The sequence below is a fragment of the Ruditapes philippinarum genome, unplaced genomic scaffold (genome assembly GCF_026571515.1).
Source record: "Ruditapes philippinarum isolate M1 unplaced genomic scaffold, ASM2657151v2 ctg1970_1_1_1_1, whole genome shotgun sequence".
Classification (NCBI taxonomy): domain Eukaryota; kingdom Metazoa; phylum Mollusca; class Bivalvia; order Venerida; family Veneridae; genus Ruditapes; species Ruditapes philippinarum.
This window is the reverse complement of record NW_026861545.1, coordinates 99,344-120,747: the sequence shown is the minus strand read 5'-3', so window position 1 is coordinate 120,747 and position 21,404 is coordinate 99,344. Positions and strand designations below refer to the sequence as shown.

The 21,404-nt window shown below is 31.2% G+C and overlaps 2 protein-coding genes across 2 annotated transcripts; both read left to right on the top strand.

Annotated features, from left to right (window-relative positions):
- The first annotated feature begins 1,922 nt into the window (after positions 1-1,922).
- On the top strand, positions 1,923-13,878 carry LOC132716060 (uncharacterized). Its single transcript, XM_060699211.1, has 15 exons — positions 1,923-2,200; positions 2,802-2,880; positions 3,681-3,862; positions 4,850-5,113; positions 5,761-5,889; positions 6,101-6,214; positions 6,558-6,677; positions 7,104-7,286; positions 7,444-7,616; positions 7,919-8,028; positions 8,630-8,736; positions 10,324-10,458; positions 10,710-10,826; positions 12,502-13,032; positions 13,255-13,878. The coding sequence occupies exons 1-15, from the start codon at positions 2,011-2,013 to the stop codon at positions 13,491-13,493; spliced, it is 2,673 nt and encodes an 890-aa protein (XP_060555194.1). The 5' UTR covers positions 1,923-2,010; the 3' UTR covers positions 13,494-13,878.
- Positions 13,726-20,579, top strand: LOC132716059 (uncharacterized). Its single transcript, XM_060699210.1, has 6 exons — positions 13,726-13,913; positions 14,550-15,079; positions 15,363-15,490; positions 16,225-16,264; positions 16,771-17,006; positions 18,846-20,579. Exons 1-6 carry the CDS (start codon positions 13,726-13,728, stop codon positions 18,990-18,992), a joined length of 1,269 nt encoding a protein of 422 aa, XP_060555193.1. The 3' UTR covers positions 18,993-20,579.
- The last annotated feature ends 825 nt before the right edge of the window (positions 20,580-21,404 follow it).

The window sequence follows — 21,404 nt, the reverse complement described above, 5'->3', positions numbered from 1 at the left end:
TGTAATATTTCATACAAAATATTAATTTTTATATCTTGTGAAACAGATTTTTCGTAAGTCATTATAAAGCACACCAAAATCCTAGATCTAAGAATATTTAATTAAACATTTTTACCAGCTGTTTAATAAATTACCACCTACATCTTTTATAAGTAATGATTTGTATAAATGGTTGTGTGGGACTACGTAGTTCTGTAAAATATATTTATCAATTTCGACTTTTGGTAGAGCTGAGGTTAAAGTATTTATTTAAAACATCACTCCGGTATCTACCTGTTATAAATAGAAAATGTTTCTATTTTTGTATTGTTATCACATGTGTCACTTGATGAAACGTTTTCCTCCTTATATATGTCTTTGAGATAAATGTGTCGACGTAGCTAAATCGGCACTATTTGTTGCTTCGGTTCATGTAAATAAGTTAAAGGACGCAATCCAAGACATTTACTTAAAGCAAATATTTACAAATATAGGATATTTGTTTGTTTGTGTGTACGATAAAAATTTATTTCATCGAGTGGGCTTGAAAACAGTATTCTCACAAGATGAAATAAATTTTCTTTTTTTATTTTATGCTTACAAACCAGTTAAAACGAAAATTCCATAATATTAACGTTAATATTAAAATCTGTTTTTCCCATTTAGAGCCCATTTTAGTCGGAATTTCTCATTAAATACACGAAGTCTTAAGCGGAAAATAAGTTCGACAATCAACGTTAAGTAATGGTGATATTATTCATTTTATTAAAAAGCCATTTTTTAATGTTGTGTATTTCACGGGAGGAAAATAATTATGTTTGATTCAGAGGGATATCATATAGATTTGTTAGTCATTCACCTTTTTAAAAGAAAGAAAGAAAACTTAATTGAGGATTGTAACAGACAAAATTAAGTTTTGACAGATGTGAAAACATTCAAGGAAAATGGGAAACTTCAAAGGCTGGCTCAGGAATGCTGGGCTGTTTACTTATTCTTCGGGTGATGGCTGTCATTGCTTTTTCAAGTTTTCATAAAGCATACGGCAGTTATTGCTCGTAGGATACTTTAATATGCCCAAATGTCATCAAGAGCAGTTTTGCATGTTGAAGGAATGAATTTTTCAGACTGTGAAAATGAAACAAAAAAAAATTAGAGACGAAACTTGGTGACTTGAATTTGAATGAATAGATGTAAGTTTTCTTCTTTTAATTTCTTTTGACATTTAAGTTATTTATCAATTTCAGTTTTGCTTTTACACATCCTGACATTGTCAGAATTGTCAGGAAAAATAAAATTGAGGTACCACATGGGGAAAATCTTAAAAAGAAGTTTCGTCATTGAAAAGTGTGAAATTATATTTTGATAATTTTCACTGTGAAATAATCAAATATAATTTTCACGGATAAATCATTAATCCACTGAAAAGCATAAGATAAAATATAATAATACACGTAGTCACATATTCTATGACAAAATGTAAAGTGCAATGAAGCAGCGCACTAAACACTCGGACATAGGATATCTAGCTACGGGTGACAGGTTAGTAACGGTAAGTAAAGATGATAGAGTCAAGTTATAATAGAAGAACTGAAGGACATAACGGGATCTTTGGTCGTGACTAAGGGCAAGTAACAAACAATACTCTTATTGAGTAAATTTCATACTTTATTAAAATACAAAGCGATTAAACACAATTTAATACAGTTAAATATTGTTCGTCCAATGACATACTCCATCAGGTTCGTTTTTAAGGCCCCTGACTTTTCTGTACATCTACTTTCAATTAAAAAAAAAACAACAACAAATCTTATATATACATATTATATACAATGTTATACAACATATTTACATAATATGTGCATTCTTAATATGTTCGGCCTCGAAGCGTCTGTATTATTTCGTTATTTTTTATCTTATTTAATATATATTTTGTAATGAAAATGTCGAGATTTTAGAAACAAAAGTATTTACCTCGATCACTCTATTGTAGATTGCCCAGAAGAATTTGGTAAGTGCTATGATCTGGAATTCATGTTTGTTGACATGTCCTGGACTGACTCTGAACAAACCTGCCGAGACAAAAATATGTCATTAGTAACTATACATACAGCACTGGAATTCAGCTATATGAGGCAGCTTATCATCGACCTCTATTCTGTTAACTATGATAACATGAGATATTATAGACCTAGCATACCAGAGATAGTCAACAGCTTCATTGGTATATACTAGCAATTATTATACATCTGTTATACTCGCCGCTCATGTATATCGTTACTGGTAAATAGGAAAATGAAATCTTTAAGACTTTTTTAATGAATACGTCCTTAAAGTTTTATTTGCAACATAATTCGGACACAGCTTTTTTCCACATGTAGTAAAGATGTATTTATTTCAGTTAGACCAGTCAAATACATATACCTGTTTTTGAAAACGGATAGCAACCACAAAATGTCCGTGTCTATACGAAATACCGATGGAAAACGTGTTATCTTTATTATGGTTTTTCTATACAAACATTTGCATGGGTTTTAATTTGTATTCATTTAGCGTTCAAAAATGCTTTTAATTATGTAAGATATGCTAAAACGAATCTTAACGAATCAAAAATTTAGTTCTTAAAGACGAGAATAAAGATCAACAACGCAAAGACAACGTTTACAGGACAAAAAGCGAATTATAAAACAACGAAAACATAACACTAAGCGTCGTAGGACAGGATATTTAAAGTTACTACAATAAAATGCAGTAGAAATAAGACAGTTGCAAGAATATTTGATATTTCTAAGTATGGGATATAATTAAGTTTGCTACTTTTTCAGGTTTGCGTCGCTATGAAGATACGACTGGGGTACACCATGAACACTGGATTGATGGCACCCCATTAACATATACGGCTTGGTGAGTTGCTCATCATTAACTTATGACAAAATGTTCAATTGAGTCTTCTTTCATAACATTATTTCATCAGTGGTGTTGCAAATGTTAAATGGATAGAGATTACAAGTAGTTATTGATATTAAAATATTGCCTGTGTTAAAACAATCTTGCAGGTGTTGATTTTGAATGCTTTTAAAACAAAATAAAGCCATAATTCATTTGATATATTGATGTTATTATGCGTCTCCTTGCCCCTTATGTACTTTGAGTAAATGTGTGCAATAATGTTTTGTGGAAGAATCATCAGACAAGACAAACTGAAACAAGAGCTCTCAAAAAGAGATACAAAGTTTTTTTCCTGAGCAATACAGTGATGCAAATTCACCGTGTTTAATTTGCTTTATGACGTTTTATTTACTTGAAAATCATTGGTATTGCATGAATGGAAGAATATTTTTGAATACAAATCAGCAATTTAAAAGCTTTGTAATGCTTAAATTGCTGCTTACACTGTTAAATGTACTATTTTAATTTTTTTTATACTTTTGATCCTTTTGAAGGGCGGAATATTACTAAAATCCGATAAGGTAGAAAATATGTCGCACTTCATTATATCTCATCACTGTTGCCCCAATCAAACTGGGTCTTCGAATTTTCGACTTTTACCCATAGATCTTCGGAGTTATACAGGTGCAGGTAAGGTAACATCAAGAATGAGTTTAATTCTAAACTGTATTTGATATACATGTAATTCCATATTTAGAAAAGAACAGTTTAGATAAATTATTTCTAATTGCTGTTTTGGATCTTTCATTAAACAGGTACGAGAATGAGCCCTCAGAAATATTTTTCAAGCCGTGCTCAATGATGCAGTTGATACCAGATACGATAGAAAAGGAGAATAATATGATGACGGTATCATGTGATCAAACAATGTCCGACATTTTGCTGATCTGCGAAAAAAAGAGGGATGCTTTTCTTCCTGAAAATGAAAAGCCAACAGGTTAACATTCCTAAAAAACGTACTGTAAGCTGATAACACGATTTGTAATCCCTCATGTACAGACTCAATCAAACCGAGTCTGCAATTCTTAAGTCATTTTGTTGTGATTAATGCTTCCGAGGGATCACTTTGATTCCAGAATTTTGTTATAAGCAATCAATGGTTTGATTGCTAGCAGAATCTCTGTCACATAACTGTTTTCTATCGTGACTGATTTACGCCATTTCGTATTTTCGCTTCTTTGCCGCACAAAAGGACGACAAAGTTCTCTTTGTGTTTCCACTGTTTCTGACTTTTGCAGCCAAATATGGAAAAAAACGACAGGAGTCGATAACACAACACATAAAATCTGTCGTATATTCACATTCCATCTGTTTCACGTTTAAAATACAAAAACAGCGAAAACACAAAGATCAGACAAATTATAACAGAGTTGTCTCTTCGCATTTTCGCTTGTTCGCATTGTGACATTTTCGTATAGTTACATTTTTCGTTTATTTTGCATTGTAACAAATGTGATAGAATGTACTTGTGAATCTTAAATATGAGTCATGGTTGCTACAGGTGAAAGGCGAAGATGTAAAAATATAACAATGCAAAAAAGCAAAAACACAACAATGCGACAAATTCAAAATGCAACAAAATGAAACAATGCGAAAAGGCAAAGATTCGACAGGTGGCTTGCAAATAGACGACATATTTTACATGTCGTACTGTCGCCCCTTTTCTGTCGTATTTTCTCTTTCTCACCTCGAAACTCCGAAAAGGCGAAAATACAAAAGAAAGTTTTTTTTTTTTTTTTTTTTTTTTTTTTTTTTTTATTATTATTGTTGAAACCATCGAAACTACAAACTTACAAGTCAAATTATACACGCAACCTACCTGAAAAAATCTCAAAAATATAGTATTTCATATAAAATATCTAATCTAGAATAGTTATAAAAAGTTACTCTGATGTGCAATTTTTCTTCTTTGTGAACAATGCAGTTAATTTTGAGGAGTGTTATACATCAAATGCAAAGGGCTACAATGGAAACATTTCTGTAACACATAATGGAAGACAATGCCAGAGATGGGACTCGCAGTTTCCGCACAAGCACAAGTTTACAAATCCCGCTCTTTTTCCGGATAAAGCAATTTCAGATGCTGCAAACTTTTGTCGATCACCGGATAGTAAGCTTACACCTTGGTGTTTTACGGAAGATCCGTTAGTTCCGTGGGAATATTGTGGTATACATTCTTGTCTAACAGGTACATTGTAGAAAAAAATACGATATCGATATGAAAATCTTATCCCAATAAAGTAAAGTTTTCTCTTTAATAATTTATTTTTATATACCTTTCTTATTTGTATCCTTTTAAGTAATAAAAGCAGTATTAATTTCAACTCATAATTGTTGCCAAAACATCATCATTTATTTCCTTTAAAAATGATCAGCATTAATGTCTTTGATATACAAATGCACTACAAAGTAAAAGTAGTTACAATGTTATTGATTTTGAAGTCCGCTTTCATTTAAAAACAAATATCATTTTGAAATTGTTTATCATTAGAAAGATTAGAAAAACGTCATAGTTGATAAAAATGATATGTTATATTGTAAAGGAAATTGTTTTATGTAGGGAAATGCAAATGTTTGCTTTTAAGTTGTATGTTGATAAATAAATGCATCCCATTCAATAACATAGCTTGTCATAAGTCGGACAATTACCGGTACGTAACTTTCCGCATCTGAATTACATGCTTATGAAACATTGAGTAGGCAAGATTTTTGCATTTTTTGTTAAAATGAGAAATATTTCTTCTGTTATTTTTCTCTACTTAATTATTCACTTAAAAATTTAACCATTTAGAGAACAAATTTCATAAACAAATAAATATCCCATGTTACATTTAGTTTCAGCACCACAGAAAGACCTTGTAACATTGTTTCAGTGCGATAGTGGAGAATGGATGAGTTATACCGTTAAATGTAATGGTTATATTGAGTGTTTGGATAGCTCCGACGAGACAAACTGTACTGCAGGTAAGCATTTAATGGTCATTACACACCTTGCTTTTGCCCATCCATGTTGTTTTTATTCTCGAATTAAGATTATCTCTACACTCAGTTTGTTACACATTTGTTTCATGCTAGATGTATATTTAATGGTAAATTTAAATAATTTAAAATCTGTAATTGTAAAATGATAAAATAATTATGCTCATAGAATTTTAATGATTTATTACGTTTCCAGACAAGAGTATTTGTAACAATGACGAATTTATGTGTGACAATGGCCGTTGTATATATGTCCATCAAATTTGTGATTTCAAACCGGACTGTGCTGATGCATCAGATGAATTCTGTGGTAAATACATTGTTTAATATTGTTATATCAGATCAAAAGTCTTTAATTTCTTAAAATGAAAGTTTTGCCCTAAGTTTTATGACAAATTAAAGAATTCTATGTTAAACACTCAAGATATGACTTCGACAGCTCATTGTATCGTATTTTCTAAAGCATTTCATTAGTGAATCATAATCAAAAGAAGATGCCAGTTGTTCAAACTTAATAGATACATTATGTAGCTGAACTTGAAAAACAACATGAACTTTGACGATACCATGAATGTTATATCTAAGGTAGATGCTAACAAAACATTCGTCAAACAAGTATTATAATCTTTTTAAAAACTTTTTGAATTATTCAGAGTTCCCAGACTGTTCTGCAGATAGTGAATTTAGATGTTTAAGTGGTCAATGTATATCAAATGAAATGAGATGCGACTCGATTAAGGATTGTGTAGATGGGACTGACGAGGAATTCTGTGGTATTACAAGTGCACTTTTTATATTTGTAGAAAGACTACCGGAATGACCATAACAATATTTGCTCGATATAACAAGATTAAACAAAATTGTTATCTGATTTTATTGTAAGATGAATGTGTTATTTGATTGATAATTTATAAGCTTTATGTTTTCATTATTTATGAAAACATAGAATGTGTTTCTCCGATAGATAAACATAATGAGTTCATTTGTTTCAAAACCTGTAGGTCATTGTCTGTAAAATATGTAAGCAAATAAACCGATCAGAATATTATTAGTGTTCATTTCATTGTATCTTTATAGTCGTTTAACTTAAATAAAAACTGGAAATGGAATGTTTTTGCATTGATAATCATAAATTGATAAAATGTAGTCATGAGTTATATTTATGATGTTGTGTGAGATCTTGTTTACGTCGAATCTAGAAAAATGCAACGAAAACCGAGCGTTCCAGTGTGGAGACACAAAATGTATATCAAAGCGTCTGGTATGTGACACGTACGTTGACTGTTTAGATGGCGGTGATGAGGCTTCATGTGAACATATATATCAGACTTGTGACGACGTCATGCTTGATGGCCTAACTGAAGATGGAATCTATCTTATTGGTATGTATGATTTATGCTCGATATATTCGCACGATAAATACGCGCGTAACATAGCTATATCAAAAACCACTTTGAAACACTGAAGCTACTTTTTCGATTAAGTCTAATACTGTGCTACTTATTGCTAGTTCACATCTATCATTATTGCTACCTACAGGTGTTGATTTGCTCCGAACACGATGCAAGTTAAATGCAACAACTGGGGAGATACTGATGGAATTTCTAAATACAGGCTGGTACAATAGAGGAAATGGCGAGTATCAACTTAATACTCCCGGGAAGTCGATAGTTAACATTGCTATCAATAACGGATACAAATGCTATCAACAGGTACATTTAACAATAATGTTTAATTGAAGGTCAAAGTTGCATGTTTCAAGCTTCAATGATAGGATGTTATACAACTGACAGTTAGTACAAAATATATGGTTTTGATAAAAAATATAAAGGATAGTCGAAAGGTATTCAGTTTAATGCATAAAGAGGTTTTAAAACAAAATGATAGCATAGGCGAGTATCATTCAAAATAATTTCACATGTTTTGCGTAGTGACAACATCTCAGTTACTAATTTCTTTCTTGTTCATTGAACAGTAATTTGACTTATTCCTTAACTAACACTAAATGTTATAGATTAATGAAGTTCCTCATCGCAAAAGACAAAGGGCTATGATGATAGAAAATACAACTATACCAATAAGAGAACATCTTTATACTCATGGTGATTTCACAATATATGAAGGGTATGTTCTTGTAGAATTCAATCAGTAATAAGTTTGTTATTGACATTTTTTATTGGATGTCACGATATAAACAGTCGCTCGCTGTTACTGGGAGCCGTGACAACTAAGTGATGCGAACATACGCTACATACTGTGCATTTGTAGCGGCATTAAACCCATTGTATATTGAGCCAGGTCTCTTTTAGTTATCATTGAAACCTTGATAACTTTGTTTCCTTTAAAGTAAAGATGCATCAATTAATAATAGAGTCAAGCACAATAGATTAATGTAAGTTATGTATTTCTCAAAATAATTTGCCCTATAGAAAATTTACCGTCCTAAATATCTTCATCTCCTTTCAGTATGTTCATATAGGACAAAATTTATTTTCTTGAAATTCTTTACTAAGCTTTAAAATTCAAGATGTGCATTTTTTTTAAATAAAACTAAATTAATAAATGCCATTATTATAATGAAACAAATATAGCAGATATAATTAGGAATTGTCTATTCTCAAAGTATAAAATTGGAAAGCAAGCTAAACAAGGAATATTCTTTCTAATATCACATAAGCACAAAAAAACTAAACAAAATACACTTATTATACTTTTTAAATTTCAGGCCAGGGGAAACAAACTTCACCTTTGTAGATCATCGGATTCATGTAAAAGACCATTTTAATAGTTTTGAAAACAGAATTCAAATTAATAATGTCAAATGCTATAAAGGTATGGCATTATTTAATAATAATGTTTGATATTTATATTACATGTAACAAATCTTTTTTAGAGGTCCCGCAACTCCCATTTTTATGGTTTTATGGTTTTGTTATATTTTTCTGGTCCTTCGGAATTATTGATGCCAGCACTATTGAGTGTTGAGAATTGAGCACCGCTTCCACTCAAGCCGGTGCTAGGGGGCGTGAGGGATGTTGCACGTATTCATTATCACTCATGTACAGACTCAATCAAACCGAGTCTGCAATTCTCTTGTAATTTTGTTGTGATCAATGCTTCCGAGGGATCACTTTGTTTCCAGATTTTTATATCATAAACCTGATGTTTACATAAAGGATAAGATTTATCAAAATTTTACGTTCAACACGCATTATTTGTACAGATATTACCAAATTAACAGTTGATGTAAGTAAAGGAAAGTAATTAGAAATCTATTTTCCATACAGACTGTGCCATTTTTTTCAAAAAGAAATGAATGCATAGATTTTAATGATTAATTATAGTGCAAATAAACATTTGCATTACATGGATGTTTGGAAATTGTTTTAGAAGAATAATCATATACATGTAGATACATAAAATTTCTCTTAAGTGTTGTTTCATCCTTAATTACAAGGTACAGGATCTTTAAGCTTTGTCTATATAGCTTTTAAAATTATATACATGTATAATATTATCTAAAGATTATTTGGATTGTGTTTCTTAACTTAGTCTATTTAAATCAAAATTGAAGCATAAATTTGCTAATATGCTTGTCTATTATTAATTAATATCAACATTAGTGTTATAACTATCGGTGCAAGGATTTTTACGCTTTCTGCTCTTTAAACTAAACATATTTATTTCCCGAAAATATACATTTATATATTTACATGTAAATATACAATACAAATCAAACAATTTATTCAGAGTAAGATTAGAGCGAAAAACTAAGTCTTATAAAATTTTCTCCTTTTAAGCGTGTTTCTATAATGTGCCAAATTGTGCACTTTACCAAAAAGTAAGACAAATGGGGAATATAAATATTTGGAAAAAATAAACATACGAAAATGTATAACAAGTAAGAAATTATATAGCAAACAAAAATGACTGAAAAGTACTGATTAATGTGATGTTGTAAATAACAAAACATTACTAAACAGCAAATTGGTCTTATTAAGAGGAGAGAAAGAGTGTCACACACTTAGATCAGAGAAATCGTTTTGTTTCTGATAATTGTGCAAATATGAACACATTTGAAAATAGTGGCATTATCTGTATTAAAAAATATCTGGGTTGCCACAGAGAAAAGTATTAAGTGTAATGTTAAAATTGTTAAGACTTTGAAATAGCTTTTGTCGCTGTGTGTTAAAATTTGGGCATTCAAAGAAAAAGTGGAAATTTGTTTCCGAGTTGTCTGCTCTTTGAGACAGTCATATCTGATTTAAACTTGTTTGAAAAAACAAATTATAGATTAGCTCTTTATAATTGATATTCATAGGCTCAGAATATAATAGTTAAAGAGTCTGTTGAAAACAAAAAAGTTGTTATAATATGAACATGGTTTATTTTCAAAATCAGTTTTCAATATTTTTATAGAGCTTACAAAATGGAACGAAAGAATTCATTGTTCAAAAGGCAAATTTATTGACCCGGACAAAAGATGCATTTACGATCGTGATGAAAACGGAATAATAACTGGCTGTCGATCTCTGACACATTTACAGAAATGCGGTAATCAGTTTAAGTTACTCAATAGCAGTTGAATAATAAGTTCATGGTGGTCTATTTTCTAATTATTAAATTTTCTATTGAAAATAAATAAATGGGTACATTAGAATATTAATTTGCTAACTGCTTGCTAATAACTACTTATAAATCGCAGTATTAACTTCGTACACATATTTGTTTTAGATAAATATAGATAATTTCTATTTCGGACGAAAAAATCTTTCATATTTTCTGATGTGCTATTCTTTTTACAGAAAATGTGACCTGCCCACGTAATTCATTTAAATGCCCAGGTAGCTATTGTATTCCTTTGAAGTATGTTTGCAATGGCTTAATAGATTGTCCAAATAGCGAAGACGAACAATATTGTGGTAAGAAAATTAAGATTCTAAAACGATTCAAACATTTTAACAATTCAAATTATTAAATTAAAAATAATTTCAATATTTTATTTTTATTTCCTGGATACATTCGATGGCGAAAGTCGCTTTTATGACATCTACACATATATTTATAGAAATAATTTTCAGTATATAAATTGCAACAACTGAATAATTTCTGTTTTTTTTTTATTTTCCGACCTTTCAAATAAAAAAATGAAACCTAATGTCAAAGGTCATGCTTGTTTCTACATTACCCGTTAATTACATAATTATCTAGATACTTACATAAAACACACACGCACTTTAAAAATAAAATACATAATGCAATAACATATACAATAACATGTATTAAAAAAAATTTAATTATACCCCCACAAACTAAGTTTGGGGGCGGTATTAAGGTGTCAGCTTGTCGGTCGGTCGGTCAACTTCGATGTTTCCGGACGATAATTAAGAGTTTCGAATCAGGTATCGTAATCAAACTTGGTATATAGCAACGTTATGTGGAAACTACGGTTGTTGTTGCATTTGGACCCCCTGGCGCCAAGGTCACCGTTACTAAAATAGAAAACTGGTTTCCGGACAATAACTAGAGTTACAAATGAGGTATTGGAATCAAACTTGGTGTATAGCAAGCTTATGTGAAGACCCAAGTTGGTATAGCATTTGGACCCCTTTGATCAAAGTAAAGGTCACCGTTACTAAAAATAGAAAACTGGTTTCCGGAAAACTAGAGTTTGGAATGAGATATTGTATCAAACTTGGTGTATAACAAGCATATGTGGACATCCCACTTGGTATTGCATTTGGACCCCGTTGGGGTCAAGGTCAAGGTCACTGTAACTTTAAATAGAAAAATGGTTTCCTGACAAGAACTAGAGTTAGAAATGAGATATTGTAATCAAACTTGGTGTATAGCAAGTTTATATGAAGATCCTGGTTGGGATTACAATAAATTGACATAATTCTTTGTACACAGTTGATACTTCATCTACTATAGGTTAATTTCAAATTTTTCTTCGGACTACTTATTTTTCAAAAAGTCAAAATTGCTGTTGGGGTTAACATTAACCTTCCGTGATAGGTCTAGTTTATAGCAGGTAACAGACAAAGTTTACACAGTAAAATACTTATTTTCTGATTTAACAATAACAAGGAAAAACTGTATATCTATACAAAATTAAAAAATCTTTTTGTACAATATAAAAGAAATACATATATTCTTTAATGTAAATATTAGATATTTTTATTCATTCAAAGTTATGCGTATTGTTTGCTCGTTTAAATACCATTACTCTTAGTGCAAAATGTAAAAATAGTTGACTGCAATTAATTATTAAAACATTCCTTGTGCGGTAAAGCCATTATGGAACCGGTTCCTTCCTTCCAAAAGAAACACGAAATTACCTGATTAGACGAATACAAATGTATTTTATTTTGCAAAAAAAATGTTTGCACCGTTATCTGCGTAAATGTTGGGCTATTAAATACATCCTTTTGCTTTTGAAGATTTGTGGGCGTAAAAATGATTGGACCCCCATTAGCTTATTAACGCAGGTAACTTTTTGGCTTTACTTTGCATAAAACTATATTAAGTATTTAAATTACATAAAGACTTTTGAAATACATTGGATATGTCCATTTAAGGCTCTTTTTCTTTTAGAATGCAAAGGCAATATTAAGAGAGAAGTTGTGATTATCACTGAAAGTTCTGATTTGTTACCATACAACCGCGCTAATATGCTCTTTCAAACTGCTACCAGACTTGGTGGAACACTTTACTCCAAATACAGAAATGTGAAAACGTTACAAGTTCGCTTATCACGGGATCAGAAAGATGACAATAAGTATTATTTTGAAAGTTCGACTATCAAAAGCAAAAGTGAACACCCAAGTCAATTGTTTGAAAGAATTGATAATGAGGCAAACGATACTTTTCTTGGACTGAAAGATGCAGACCATGCAGCCATTATCTGGTTAACAGATGTTGCGGACTACACAGAAAGTGAAGAATACACATTCAATCTATTTGGATTGTCAAATACTTCAGGACAACCTTTGAAATATCGCATTGTCGTCGTAGGACACACTGCATATAAAGTGGACATTGTCAATAATGTTACTCAATTGATGATAAGAGACATAAATATTCTTGGCACACTGGGAGCAACCTTGTTTCCAAGTATTTGCAAAGGTTTGTAATATATTAATTTTTAGCTGACTATAACCAAATAGACAGTTACTGTAAAATCTTTAAAACGCTTTGAACACATAATTCTTAATAGCTGAAATATGTATTGAAAGTTTACAAATGGAACACCTAATATTCGTAAATCATGCACAGTTACATTTTATGATCATAGAAAAATATTTGAATAACAAAAAAAGTAATTTAGATCATTTCTGTTTTATTTAGGTCAACCTGTTCATTGTAAAGATAGGTATCGATGCAGTTTTAGTATGGTATGTATTCCACACGAACAAGTTTGTGATGGTAAACAACATTGCCCATATGGTGACGACGAGGAGCTTTGTGAGTTCAAATGCCCTGAAATATGTGTATGCAAACCTGGTATCATAATATGTACTGACGTTCATACAAATAATCAGACAATCCGAAATCCCGGCCTCCACTCGTATTTTAGACCTAAGTAACACAACAAAACTTGGAGCGACTATTCTAACGAATTGGGACATCAAACATTTAGCGCTACTTATTTCACTTAACATTTCAAAATGTGGTATAAGTGAAATATCTGAATCGTCATTTCAACAATTTACCAGTTTATTGAGATTAGATATTAGCTATAATAAAATCATAAGGCTATCCCGCGATACTTTTATTCATTTGCGTCATTTAAAAGAGCTTTACATGTCTGGAAACAAAATGTTAAGAGTTTTAGAACCTGGAGCTTTCAACGGTCTGAAAATCAAGTCACTTTCTATAAACAATGCCAATATTGAACGTTTAGACGCAAGAACATTTGCAGGATTAAATCTTGAAAATCTTGATTTAGCATCAAATGGAATAAAAGCTATTGCCGACCTAACGTTTACTGAATTGATTTGTTCAAAGTATCAATATTGAAAATAATCCAGTGTCTATTTTTTCGAAAAGAATGTTTGACGGTGTGACTGCAGTCAAAAAACTCGTCACTTCTGCTTACAAATTTTGTTGTATTCGACCTGGGTACTTGAATGAAGAAAACTGCTTACCATATAAAGATGAATTTTCATCAATGTACACACCTGATGAGAAACACTACGCTACAAGGATTAAATGTGGACATAGGGTTTTGGCTCCTTAACAAGGCAATGTTTTGTCTATAGTTTAATCGCTCATCTTACGACAGAAATAAGGTTGAAAAAATTGGGGATAGAATATTTGTCAGCCAAATCTGGCAGTTTCTGATTTGCTAATGGGCAATTTACATGTTAATAATTGCTACGGAGCAGAATAAATTGTTCATGGACAGGTAAGTTGTTGTCTGCATTTTAAATTTCATAACATGTGTACTTCTTCAAATTTGAATGTTCTTCAACATTCTTAAAAGTTGAAATGTCAAAAAGAGTAAAAGCGTAGAAATATCATTCTATTTTAGTAACATATGAAAGTATTTTTATTTTGAGCATTAACATCTTAAACGTAAACGAAACTTGAATATCAGTACAAACGCATTTTAATCGAAATTTACTAATGTTTCCACGTAGGTATATTGAGGTAGACGAATACTGGAGGAACAGTGCTTGGTGTCATTTTGCCGGAGTTATAGCAACAATATCATCAGAAGCGAGCGTACTTTTCATGTGCCTAATAACAATAGATAGAGTTCTTGTTATAAAATTTCCCTTTGGACAGTACCGTTTCTCAACGTTAACATCTACAGCATCTGCAGCAGTCGCATGGTTTTTAGCTGTTCTTATTGCGCTTGTTCCTGTCTTACATACCGACCATTTCCATAATAAGTTCTACAGCAAATCTGGCGTATGTCTTGCATTGCCGCTTACACGAGACAGACCACCTGGATGGCTTTATTCCGTTATCATTTTCATTGGATTCAATATGATCACCTTTACACTTATCTCCGCGGGTCAGCTGCTTATCTACGCAGAGGTTCGCAAACATAATATGTCAAAGAAACGTTTAAACATGACCCGCAACAACGAGTTAACGGTGGCAAGAAATCTTCTTCTGATTGTTGGGACAGACTTTATTTGTTGGTTTCCTATTGGATTAATGGGTGAGTTGGACAAGTAACTAAATAACCCTGCCCCCTTTCTATTCAATCTTCAATTCTCAGCTGTAATACGTGTTGTTTTCGTTGGTCCTACTTAACAAGTATGTAAGTTGCAAATATTTTATGAACAAAATGCAATAGAGCCTATAACTTAAAAAACAAATGACTGTATGTTGTGGTAGTGTGATAAGTATGTAAATTGACAAAATCAAATAAGGACAACTGATCTTATTGTCAGCATTTACCGCCTCCATCATGTTATGCTTGAATAATTATTTATATGCAGGTTTGCTGGCTTTATCAGGGCACGTTATTCCCGGAGAGATGTATGCTTGGACAGCGGTTCTTATCCTGCCAATTAACTCGGCGTTGAATCCGTTCATGTACACATTCTCTGCTATTATCTCTGCAAAGGTAAAGAGGAAATCACGTACACATGTTGCACTTGTTTTCTGTTTTCTCTTTTTATAAGATACTATAAATTTTATTTTCGACATGTTTTAAACTAATCGTACATGAATTATTTATAAATATGCATCACGTACATTCATAAAACGATGTCTTAACAGTGATATACAGTAATTGTGTAATTAAAAAAAGTCAAACTATTTCGATAATTCTTGTTTCATGAATCGGTATATGTTCAGACAGCTCTTTCAAACATATAATTGAATATGTAATAAAGATGAATGATTATAAATCACACGACTTATATTTACGTCACCACTGTGCGTTCAATGGCATCTCTTAATGTATCAATTATTGATATTTGCTTCCCGAAAGACACGTTATATCTCAGAAACAACTACTTTTAACCTTATTTTCAACATTCTAATAATGGTTTGAAAGCCGAAATGATGTTAATATAGTAGTATCTTTAATTTTATTCAATCGCCATAACTGTACCTAATTGTAAGAAGCAATAGAAGCAAAGAATGATTCAGGTTATTAGCCAATGAGTTTCAATGAAAGCAATAACAGAACTCCAAAAATTAAGTATTTTTGGAGCAAAAGGGGCCTTCAAAAAAATGAGCAATACGTTCATCTTTATTGTTGCTTTTTAAATGAAATATTGTTCGTCAAAGTAAGTAATTATAAAAATAAGTATTCGTTCTCTAAAATTGTATTTTTTCTATTCTATTCAATAGAACATTGCCTACTCAGCGACTGTTTCCTATGAGGCGGAAGGTACACATTGCTTTATAATTATTTTAAGTTATATTTCGAATATTTTGCAGTGTAAACTATTTTCTGACATGTACGTTTAAGAAATGTTTGAAATACCCATACTTGGCTAAACCAGTGGGATTGAATCCGATTAAAACAAAAACAATGTTACAGTGAATTCACGTAATTTCGTGGACATGAAATTTCGTCGTGTTGTCTTAAAGAACATTTTTGTGAGTACTTAAATTCGCGGAATGTTTATTTTTCTTAAGGGTTAAATGTAAATAATGTGGCACAAAATAATCTTACAGCAGACGAAATAAAAAGTCGTTTGTGGAGTGACGTCTCCACGAAAACCACGAAAATTAGTGCTCTGCAGATAAACATGCTTTGCAGTATTAATATTTTCTCTGACAATTATATTAACCATTGACACTGAATTTATTATCAATATATTATACATAATGTCGATATATCTCATTTTATATGCGTATTATTAATCCCTTCTGCTATATTAAAATCTTCAGATTGCGGAAAAGTAATTATGGACGTTCTGCCTTACTTTATACAGAAGATTCTCCGTTCTAGTAGAGCCTACATCCTGGAGGAGGTTTTGCAAAAGAAATCTTTCTCAGCCTTTGAAATCGCATACATTATCCATAATGTTACCAGTTACACAAATATAGTTCATGAGAACGGACTTGTTTTCGACGGGCAAATCACTGCAGAAAACATTGTTGTGCAGCTTAACTCCGATTCAAAGGTACAAAGTGGCATTTTTTTTTAAATTGTCGTTCATTCATATAAAAAAATATCGAAAAAAAAAAACAACAACAACAATTTGCTGCTTTGGTTGAAATTTATTTAGTACATGTATTTAATGCGGTAGAAGTGGAATTGGTTCATTGCTAGTCATGTTTTGTTTTGCATGGTTTATCTTATAATGTTAGGGAACCTGTACATGAAAAATTAAATTTCTGTGCGGCTTAGAATTGATGATGATTTGAATGCTCTTCGACATTATTTTGCCTTTATTGTTTTCTTTTATTAAAATGATGTTTTATTAAATTCTATTACAGCATGATTCTAGGTAACTAAATATACAGTTTCGAGTTTGATAAACTTGATAATTTTAAACAAAATATCACGCATGAAGAAATTCTCGTAGAACAAGGTTCGCTATTATTGTTCTACAAATCAGATTAATTTCTTGAAAAAGGCATTATACAGAGGCAGCTCAATCTGGATATTTAATTCAAAACTGAAAACAAAATCTTCATATAGTAAGTTATTAATGGTATTCATCTCCCACGTTTGAATCATAACTGCAGAGGCAGGGGAATATAAATACTACCAAATATGCTTGTTTAAGTTTCTAACAGGTAGACCCTTCTTTCGAAATTTGCAAATTAAAATCTATTTTTTTAAACATCTAACTATTCTTATATTTAAGTTTTCTATTGAGATCTCTTTAATAATAAAGGTTGATGTTGTTGTTTGGTGTAAAAATGCGCACCATTATTGCTTAACAACATCTGAAATACCTTTTTTTAAACTCTAGTTGTAAAAACAGATTATGCATACAATTTACTTGATGATAACATACGAAAATGAACAGATATTCAGTATCTTTTAAACATTTATGATCCAGTTCATACAACCATTATTGCTGTAAACTAATGCTAACTTATTAACTATTTTGATATAATATTAACTAAAACTGTATATGAGTAGAGGAATAAAACATGCAAATAACGGACACAATGATTTATAATTTCACAATTTAACATAATTTTTATTTTCATTACACTTTTCTTAGTCCCTAGATAATACAATAAATTTTAAAAATCCTTAAAGTTTAATTGTTTCTCCAGGTGCTTTGCCAATGAAAAACAGCATGTTACTCGATGAAACGTTGTATTATAATATATTTTTTAAGTTTTAATAGACAAAATGATTAGAAAATAAATGATTTTGCAGATGACTATCTTTATTTTACATCCAAGAAGCTTATCTTGTGTTTCAAGTATTTGTACACAACTAATGGGATCACTTTGTTTCCAGATTTTATACTTCAAAACAGCACATGTCAAGTGCTGTGTGGCAGCTGTAAAAGTTGCCCCCTACTTCACTTCAGTGTTGTTATATTTCTGTGGTCCTTTGAGATGATTGATGCCAGCACCATTAAGTGTTGAGAATTGAATTGAGAATTGAGTACCGCTCAAGCCGGTGCTACGGGACATGAGAGATGTTGCACTTATTCACAATCCCTCATGTACATACTCCATGAATTTTCTTCAATTTTCATGTAATTTGTTGTGATTAATACTCCAGAGGGATCACTTTGTTTCCTGATTTTAATGTTGATCCATGTCTATAAACAGTATAGAAATATGTCATGTGGTTCTACTTAGGTACCCGTTCGTGCCTGAAATAATGCACGGAGGGGCACCTGAGGTCTTCCTCCATCAGTAAAGATGTAACGTCGCCATATCACCTATACTGTGTCGGTGTGACGTAAAACCCAATTGAACAAACAAACAAATTTTATGAGTATATAATAAATAAATAAATACATTATGTGAATTTGTGGTATTTTCAGATATCAAGTAAAGCTACGATAATGGGAATACCATCTATATCAACAAAAAGAGCCAAAAAAATTGGACACGCCCACGACGATATCTATGATGTTGGCAAACTTATTGAGAGGCTTCTGAAGAATGTCGTTAATTCGAGAACAGAATGATGCTTATACTTTTGGGAAGCTTATTTCACATTTTGTTTACGTTTTGAAAATGAAGTGTTATTAAAACGTTTGTTATCATTTTGTTTCCAATATCTCTTAAAGCTGCATTAAATAAATTTTACAAAAAAAAAAATAGAAATAGCTACATTTCGTTAATTAAACGTGTTTGATATCGACTTTCTTTCTTATTTTGGTGTCCAGACAACCAAAATGAGTTTTGTAAGCCTACAATTCTGCAACCTCATTGACTACAATTTCTATTTGCAAGAGAAACTCCGCCTTTGTGTCATCTGTATATCAATAAAAATTGAACATTTTTAAGTTGCAGTCCGAATTTAACCGTATATTTCCGCATTATATTACGGATACTTTCATACAAAATCCTATCTTTTTATGAGTAGAGATTACTTTTTTTGCTAATGCACCGCGAAACTAAAACAGTAAATGTTTGTTTGCACAAGAAAAGCTCATCTTTGCTGTGATCCACATAGTAACAATTGATTTTATCACTGAGACGTAGCGCATACACGTGCTAATTATAAGTCTTCATTTGCATGTAAATATTTGCCTACAAAATTTAGTGATACCGCGGGGTTTTCTTTTTAAAATCATAACTAATGAACAATATTAAATGAGATGTACAACAATGCTGTTAAAAACGTGAACAAAACTATAGAATGTTTGGTTTTTAAGCCGGCGGAAAAATATGTTTGCGTATTTATCTAATGCAGCTTTAAAGCGAACGTAGATCAAATTTTACTACCTGTTTACATGTTCACTTTATTTTGTCAAGATTAGATATTGTTCTTGCGGTTATATAGCTTGTTTATCGAATGAAATGATAAATACATGGTATGAGGCTTACTGACAGTTTGCTGATGAATGTCCATGTGTTGAAAATGATATGATTTTCATTCGAAAACTGCATACATTTTGTCTCTTGAAGCAAACGAGGATTTTCTATCAAACTGCATTGTACATTGTGACGTCATTGGCTACAATTCGGTATTGTTCTTGTGCCTAAGTACTTAGTGTTATAAAATGAGTATAATTATATACCCATGCATTCAACGCAGATGAATGTGAAAAAATGTGTTGTTATATAGTAAATGTGTAACAGTATTGTGTATGAGTGTTTATTCACAATTATGACAATTTGTTTATTATGCTTTGATTATTATGAGTATATGATAGGAACAAGGCCTCGTGTTCACAAAGAAACAAACAAGATAGAAAGTGCGAGATTTTGTTTTGCCATATAAAAACTTGTTTTGATTACAGTAGACAGATTTACTTTGGTACAGATTCAAATTGATAAAGTATGCTGAATTGCATTAAACTTACTCAAATTCTGTGTAATGAAATACAATTTAATAGTTGAATTATCAAAGTAAGTTTCATTCTTTTGGGTCAACTTTTCAACAAAAATGAATAATAGTAAATAAATAAAAAGTAAAATAGAAATAAATATTGTTAAAAAAATATCTAAGAAACGTTTCTTAAAAAAACATCATCTTGTGTTATTTCAATCTCTTAATTGGTAAAAATGCAAAAAAATGAAATTTTTAAAAACGCATTTTCATTCATTGTCCTTACGTCTTTGTAAACTTGGTACATATACTTGTAGAAGATTTTGTGAACAGCAATTCCGTATATGCCTACATATGCTATTTAAAATAACTTAATTTTTCAGTTGTTGTTTTAGATCCTAGATGTTCGTTTTGTTTGCTTTAGTATACGGTTTACAAGACTTGTTTTAATGTATTACTAGTAAAACCAGTTCATTGTTACACATGTTTTCTTCTTGTATTCATAGAAAATTTCTGGTATAAATTATTGCGGGGAAATGTCAAATCGCGACGGTTATCGTAATCATATTGCTTAGTTGCATTTTGTACTTTTCTACATTGTTTTATTTGAACATAAAGAAAGTCAGTTGGCATGGCATGAACAGAACTGCGATGAACAGAATGAGATTGATATCTAGAGAGAAAATCGTTTGTTTTGAGTTGCTGTTTCATACATGTTTCAAATATAAATTTAGGTAAAATTCAAGGTCAAGTTACACAACATTTCTTTCATATATTGTACCGCAATTCTTTTTTTCTGGAGAATTAATCGTTCATTTTGAGTAAAGGTTTCACTCATGTTTCAAATATAGAGAAAAACTTCAAGGTCAAGTTACACAACTATTATTTCACTAATTGTAGCGCAATTAATTTACCGCACAAATCTTTCGACAAACTATTTCTAAATTTTCTAAATTTGGAACTATTAATGTTCATTTATTGGTTGTACATTTGTATCATGGAGCAAACTGATGATTAATCAACACCAATACGAAACTGCTCAATCAAGAACAAAGCAGTATCATCTTTATTCTGTTGTCAAGGCAAGCACTCATCGTCGACG

Coding starts and splice junctions, on each gene's coding strand:
- LOC132716060 (XM_060699211.1), top strand. CDS start 2,011: ATGTTTGTTGACATGTCCTGGACTGACTCTGAACAAACCTGCCGAGAC. Junction 6,215..6,557: donor TGCATCAGATGAATTCTGTG/GTAAATACATTG, acceptor TGAATTATTCAG/AGTTCCCAGACTGTTCTGCA. Junction 7,617..7,918: donor GATACAAATGCTATCAACAG/GTACATTTAACA, acceptor TAAATGTTATAG/ATTAATGAAGTTCCTCATCG.
- LOC132716059 (XM_060699210.1), top strand. CDS start 13,726: ATGTTAAGAGTTTTAGAACCTGGAGCTTTCAACGGTCTGAAAATCAAG. Junction 13,914..14,549: donor ACTGAATTGATTTGTTCAAA/GTATCAATATTG, acceptor GTTTCCACGTAG/GTATATTGAGGTAGACGAAT. Junction 16,265..16,770: donor TGTTTCCTATGAGGCGGAAG/GTACACATTGCT, acceptor TAAAATCTTCAG/ATTGCGGAAAAGTAATTATG.